Source organism: Onychomys torridus, chromosome 7 (assembly GCF_903995425.1).
Source record: "Onychomys torridus chromosome 7, mOncTor1.1, whole genome shotgun sequence".
Lineage (NCBI taxonomy): Eukaryota > Metazoa > Chordata > Mammalia > Rodentia > Cricetidae > Onychomys > Onychomys torridus.
The window spans coordinates 57,822,211-57,829,710 of NC_050449.1; the positions used below are offsets into that span (position 1 = coordinate 57,822,211).

The 7,500-nt window shown below is 45.5% G+C and overlaps 1 protein-coding gene across 1 annotated transcript in view; it reads right to left on the reverse strand.

The window, feature by feature from the left end:
• Positions 1 to 7,500, reverse strand: part of Dis3l (DIS3 like exosome 3'-5' exoribonuclease) — a 32,057-nt gene that overhangs the window by 14,714 nt on the left and 9,843 nt on the right. The window contains exons 3-4 of the mRNA XM_036193621.1: positions 3,923 to 4,051; positions 2,586 to 2,721 (exon numbers count right to left, since the gene is read on the reverse strand). Coding sequence (XP_036049514.1) covers positions 2,586 to 2,721; positions 3,923 to 4,051 — 265 coding nt within the window. The remainder of the gene's footprint in view (positions 1 to 2,585; positions 2,722 to 3,922; positions 4,052 to 7,500) is intronic.

A 7,500-nucleotide genomic window follows, 5' to 3' on the forward strand; every position in this document is an offset into this window, starting at 1 on the left:
ATGGATGGGAACAGCCGAAGTAGCTGACACTGATAAAAGGACATGACTGTGACCTGATGGCCTCACGTAGATAACGCCACATCTCAACGCCGAGTGGCCCCACTCTTCCTCATGCACGATTCCAGTGGGAAAGGGGGGGCTTGCTGACACACAAGACTGTCTTTAAAGGGCTAGGGATGTGGCTCAGTTGGCAGAATTCTTGCCTAGAATGTGGGAAGCCCCAGGTTTGATCTCTAGCACCACATAAACTGAGTGGTAGAGCACACCTGTAATCCTAGCACTGGAAAGTCTCCACTTTCCATGGGAAGTTCAGAAGTTCAGGTCATCCTTATCTACCCAGGAAGTCTGAGGTCTGTCTGGCATACATGAGGCCTTGGAGGTGGAACAGATTTTACATATATATATATATATATATATATATATATATATATATATATATAAAATTTTATCATATAAAATGTATTCTCTCCCCATATATATATTTTCAACTCCCAATACTAACACACACACACACACACACACACACACACACACACACGAGAGAGAGAGAGAGAGAGAGAGAGAGAGAGAGAAAGAGAGAGAGAGAGAGAGAAAGAGAGAGACTGATAGACAGTGACAGAGACAGAGGCGAAAGAAAGAAAATGAGGAAGATTTTTTTTTCCCATTTGTTTGTTTGTTTGTTTTTTGAGACAGGGTTTCTTTGTGTAGCCCTGGTGTCCTGGGACTCACTCTGTAGACCAGGCTGGCCTCGAACTCATAGAGATCTGTCTACCTCTGCCTCTTGAATGCTGCGATTGAAGGCATGTGCCACTACTGCCTAGCTGGAAGATTAGTTTTAAAATAGTTTGCAACCATGGTAGTGGCCCATGCCTTTAATCCCAGTACCTGGGAGGCAAAGACAGGTGAATCTCTGAGTTCGAGGCCAGTCTTCTACAGAGTGAGTTCCAGGACATCCAGGGCTATGTAGAGAAACTGTCTTGAAAAAAAAAAACAAACCAACAACAACAATCTAACCAACCAACAAAACATACAAAAAATAGTTTGCCTTTGTGTGTGATAGTCAGAAAAATAATCTGGGAGACAGTTCAATATGGTGGCTAAAAGCTTTGGTGCCTGATTCTAGATACCAATCCCAGATCTACTATTTCGTACTATCTGCCTGTGGGCAGCTTTTCCATGCTTCCTTTTTCTTACTAGTAAGATAGGATACTGACCTACCTCATTAAGTTGTTGGAAGAATTGAAGGAAATAATAGACTATAAGTACCATATTTATACTTGCCACAGTAACACAGAAACATTATTACTAATGAGGAAGAAAGAAAACTACTATTTTGGGGACTGGAGAGATGGCTCAGCGGATAAGAGCACTGACTGCTCTTCCAGAGGTCCTGAGTTCAATTCCCAGCAACCACATGGTAGCTCACAACCATCTGTAATGAGATCTGGTGCCCTCTTCTGGCCTGCAGTCATATATGCTGTATATATAATAAATAAATAAATCTTAAAAAAAAAAAAAAGGAAAGAAAACTACCATTTTGTAGGTAAAAACAAGAGACCATTGGCAATTTTAGTATTAACTTGCTACCACTATCATCTATGATAACTACACACAACGTGGAGGCTAGAGGTATAGGTCAGTGGTAGTGTGTGCTTAGCATGGTGAAGCCCTAGGTTCAATCCCCAGTTCTAACACACACACACACACACACACACACACACACACACTCCATAATACACGCCACACATGCAACATGTAACACAAACAGTTCAGTTCATGGGTAGCAGAGGCTAACCGGGCTGCTCTTGACTTCCCTGTTACATTCAGCCTGAACTTGCTAAAGTCAAGGCCACCTGGTCACCAATAATGCTATGGACCATCTTTTTTTTTTTTTTTTTTAAGATTTATTTTAGGCATATGAGTGTTTTGCTCATCTGTATGTATGTGTACCACATGCATGGTGCTTGAGGAAGTCAGAAGAGGTCAGACAGTTGTTAATTGCCATGTGGGTGCTGGGAATGGAACCCAGGTCCTCTTCGAGAACACAAATGCTCCAAACAACTAAGCCACCTCTCCAGCAACCAACACAGACCATATGAAAGTCTCCCTTCTATCCCCTTTCCTTTCTCGTGAGACAGGCTCTCATTCTGTGTCTCCTGCTAGATTCAAACTGTCAGTGAGCCTCCTGCCTCAGGACTGGCAATTCCATCCCAGTACGGGGATTACAGGTATGAGGCGTACTTACTCTTATCTGTGTTGCCAAAGGATCTAGACTGTGGCCTTATAGGCACTGTTAAGAACTGGACATGGTGGCACACGCCTTTTATCCCAGCACTCGGGAGGCAGAGGCAGGTGGATCTCTGTGAGTTCAAGTCCAGCCTGGGCTACAGAGTGAGTTCCAGGAAAGCTAGAACTACACAGAGAAACCCTGTCTTGAAAAACTCCAAACAACAACAAAAACCAATAACAAAAGAACTGAATGTGTGTGTGTGTGTGTGTGTGTGTGAGAGAGAGAGAGAGAGAGAGAGAGAGAGAGAGAGAGAGAGAGCACACACACGCACATTTTCAAGTAGCATTGGAAATACCTTGAAAGAAATTACAAACACGCCTTCTGTTTCACTTCCATACTGCTGAATGGCCTCCTCATCTTCTGTCACCATAACGATGGGCATCTTGTTCCCGCAGTGGTGATAATACCAAACAGCTGAGTTGTATATGCTCCTGGGACAGCAAAGGGTGGTGAGTATCCCAGGCACAAACACAGCTGCTGTTCAGAATGTCACTTGGTTCCTATCTGTCACTCACCCATCCATCCATCCACCCATCCATCCATCCATCCATCCATCCATCCATCCATCCATCCTTTTGTTCTTTCCTCACACAACTAATACTTCCTGGGTATCTACTCTAGATAACTTGGGGCTGGGCCCTCTGTGGGAGACAAAAGGAATCAGAAAGCACCTCCCATCTCTTCTTTCTAGATATTCAGCCCCCAGAGCAAGTATTTTCAGTTCCTGCTTTTGTTAAAAAACCCCAGACTCGGTCACTTGGTAACACTTTCTAATTGGAAGCTGAGCTATAAGGCACATGGGAAACGACCAGCAACACTAGAAAAGATGAGGAACAGTCTCTGGCTAGGAGAAAAGCCAGCTGCAAGCAGCTGAAGCTGGTAATGGAAACCACATGATGTGCCTGGAATCTTCCCCCAGAGAGCTGAAGTCTGTGTCTGGAGAACTGGGTTCAGGACTGTAGTGTATTCCCAGTAAAGCGCACAAACTTGGAAAGTCCATTTCTGCAGGTGTCTGCATCCCTTCTGTAGGGCTGTGGGCAGTTACATTCCACCCCAAGGAACCTTGGAGTTAACACTTAGGGGGCAATTATGTTTGTGAGGTACTCTACAGGGCCCCTCCCGGCAGGACTGACTGGGCCTCCTTTTCCCACATTAGCCTCATAGCCCCATCTTTCTGCCATCATTTCTGCTCCTGCTGTGGAGAGCCACTATCTGCAAACACCCCGCATCTAAGCGCTTGCTTCACACTGTACTTTTGGGCAGTCACTGCATTTTCTAGAACAGTTTCCATTTAGTGAGACTGGCCCAGGGCATTCCATTGAGCAAGTCATCTTTTTATCTTAAGGCATCAAAGTTGAGCCTTCTGTACCAGTGGTAGACACTCCAGCCCGTGTCCAGGCAGTCTCAGCCTGGGCACCTTCATCTCCTCAATCCCAACAATTATATATTCAGATGACACATCTAAATGCTGACACTTCGGTGTTAACCACAGTTCTAGAATAGCTGCTGCCGTATGCTGGTATAGTACAGAGAAATTCCGAAGAGCACAGACGAGAAAACAGAGAAGGTCCCAGTAATGAGGAGTGCCGTAACCTGATTGATCAATTGATCGATCGATCGATCCATACGCACCTGGTCTGCCACTTCTCCATGGCCTCCCCCTTTTCCCGGGGGAGGTAACAGTGCTGCTGGAACTCGTTAGCAAAGAGAACACAGTCATGGCGAGCATCCTTCAGGAGGTTTCGTAGTTTGTTATACTGTCTGTAACACAGGGGACAGAATAAATCTAACACCGCAGGTACTCATCTCCTGCCAACTCCTGCCAAGGATCACAACAAATGAGGCACTTCAGAGCGAGAGATGGATTGTTTAAAACCCAACATATGTCCTAGCACTCGGGAGACTGAGGCAGGAGGATCATGAGTTTGAAGGTGGTTTGGGAGGCATGGTGAGAGCCTGTCTCAAAAGATAAAATAAGGGCTGGGAAGATGGCTCAGTAGGTAAAAGTGCTTGCCACACAAGTGTGAGGACCTCAGTTCAAATCTCCCAGAACCCAGATAAAGCCGGTGAGAGAGCATCTGTCACCCCAGTGCTCATGGTGGGAGGTTGGGACGGTAGACAGGAAAAGCTCCAGAAACTAGCCTGGAGCGTGCAGTGGTGAACAAGAGATTCTGTCTGAAACAGTGAAAGACAAAGACATATACCCGAGGTTGTCCTCTGACCTCCAAGCACACTGTGGCTTGGATGAGTGCACCTGTACACATTCTCTCTCTGTCTCTGTGTCTCTGTGTCTCTCTCTGTGTCTCTCTGTCTGTCTGTCTGACACACACACACACACACACACACACACACACACACACACACACACACACACACATGAAAAGGAAGGCAATAAACTAACCCACCCCTGAGAAGCATTATTCGCATTGGCTTCCATTTCTCTGTGTTAGTGCTTCTCAGTTCTGCCTGTTAGTTGCTTGCACTCGGGGAAGGCCTCATTAATTAGTTTGCAGATTAATTAGATTCCTTCTCCTGCTTTCCCTCAGAGATGCCTGGCCATTTTACTATGTAGTTACATTATCTGTGCTCTAACAGCCGCAGCACAGAGGCAAGGAAAGCTTGACATCTTTTTGGCTTCCTGCTTTGCTGGCGAACTTTTTTTGTTGTTGTTTTTGTTTCTTCGAGACAAGGTTTCTCTGTGTAACAGACCTGGCTGTCCTGGATCTCACTCTGTAGACCAGGCTGGCCTCGAACTCACAGAGATCTGCCTGCCTCTGCCTTCTGAGTGCTGGGATTAAAGGTGTGTACTTTTAAGCATTAATACATTTCCCTTTAGCTGGCAGACCTAGAAAAGGTCATGTAAAGTAAACTTTAAGGTTGATCTGTGAACTTTATCTATATTGCCTCCATGATTTCATGAAGAGATAGACCCAGTTGTCAGAGAGTTAACAGAAAGTCTAAGTTTTCCCAGTCCAGAGGGCTTCCAGCAATGTGAGTCAGAACTACCATGGGTCAGCTTCTACGAGAGAGCTTTTTCAAGAGCCTGTCATCAAGAACTGCAGAAAACATGTAGGCAGTTATTTTCAAAGGAATAGGTTGGGCTGTTCGCTTTGCAGTGCTGAGATCCAACCCAAGGCCTTGCACTCACTCTGGTTATCTAGGGACAAATGACCATCCTGGCTAATATCCTTTCCTCAGCAAGTGTTTGCTATCCTCCTGGGCCAGGCCTTTGGTAGGAAAGTAAGCATTAGTGCACCGCATACCCTTGGAGGCACCATCTAGACAGGCCAGGGCCCACTTGAAGCAGCCCGACTACAACAAGCAAAAACAGCTAGTTTAATGAGAAAAAAAAAAAAAATCAAAGCCAGAATTGCAAGCCCATTTCTGGGTGCATGTCCAGAAGACAGAACCAGGGACTTGTGAAGCACTCAGCTAGGAGTGCTTGCCTAGAAGGCACGAGGCTCTGGGGTAAACCCCAAACCCTGCTGAATCAAAAAGTACACAAATAAATAAAGCCACAAAACCCAACCAAACAAAAAATAGGATTCAGACAGATATCTGGGCACCCATATCCACAGTGGCACCTTTTACAGGAACAAAAGGATGGATATGACTTAATGGCAAGGAATAAATGATCCAATGTCAATATTGCTTGGCTTCTGACACATGCTGTCTCATGCGTGAACCTGGATACAGGGCATGTGAAGTAAGCCAGCCACAGAAGGACAAACACCGTGGCTCCAGCTGTGTAAGGAGCCTAGAGCAGATACATGGAAGCAGAAAGCAGACGCATGACTAGGGTTGGGGTCAAGAAGGAAGAGGTGGCATTTAAGCAGTCAGACTTTCAATGCGGGGACATGAAAAGTTCTAGTACTTGCCGTTGTGGGTGGCTGCATAATGGCGCTAAAGGACACAGTGCCACTAAACAGCACACTTAGGAACTAGAAAAATGTCAATCTTTGTTTGTTTTTTTTTTTTTGAGACCGTTTTTCTGTGTAGCCCTGGCTGTCCTGGATTGGACTCACTTTGTAGACCAGGCTGACCTTGAACTCAGAGATCCACCTGCTTCTGTCTCCAGAGTGCTGGGATTAAAGGCATGTGCTACCATCACCTGGTAATTTTTATTTTCTTTAAGACAGGTTTTCACCTGGGCATGGTAACACATGCCTTCAATCCCAGCACTTGGGAGGCAAAGGCAAGTGGATGCCTGTCTGTGAGTTTGAGGCTAGCCTGATCTACATAGTGAGTTCCAGGACAGCCAGAGCTATGTAGAGAGACCCTGTTTCAAAATAAACAAACAACCAAAACAACCAAATAAAAAAAGAGAGGGTCTCATACAGCCCAGGCTCATGTCAAACACTAGGTAGTGATCTTCCCCGCCTCTACCTACCTGGTTTACATGGTGATTTGTGTATGCTAGACAAGCACTCTACAAACTGGGTTACAGCCCTACCCTCTAAAAGGATTGAATTTTATGTATATATATTTCATGAAAATTAAAAAAAAATAGAGTTATGCTACTTTGCAAAAAAGCCTAGAATCCCTCACTTTGGTGAAAGGACAGGGCTGGCCTGGCTTCCTGGAGCAGGCCTGAGGCCTGAAGCCTGAATGGAAGAGAGCCAGACAAACAGCCAAAGGTGATGAGTGGAGACAGAGCATTGAAGATAGCAGATATGTGCTCCATTCTGTCCTCAGCATTCTGCCCATGGCAGGGCCATAAGGAATGTAGGCATAGCATCTGTGTCAACAGCGATCCAAGTTCAGGATTTGGGGTCTGAATAAACCGCCACCTTCAGAATCCAGTACTCTTCTGCCAGCTCTGCACACATCACCTTCACTTATTTATTTACTGTTTTTTGAGACAGGTTCTCCCTACATAGACTACATTGGTCTTAAACTCACAGAGACAAATCTGTCCCTGCCTCCCAAGTGCTGGGATTAAAGGCCATTTCACCATCCCTGGCATCACCTTCATTTTAAATTGTATTTAGTACTGTTGTGTGTGTATGATGTATGTGGGGGCATGTGCATGCCACAAAGCACATGTGGATGGCAGAGGGCAACTCTGTGGAGGTGGTTCTCTCCGTCCACCTTAGGAGGGTTTTGTGTGCTTCCATTTATCAGCTGGAGAAGAGACATGGACAAATGGCAGGAGAATACTCATGGGGAAGACAGGGATTCAGCAGTGAATCACTCCAGGTGTTGACAGT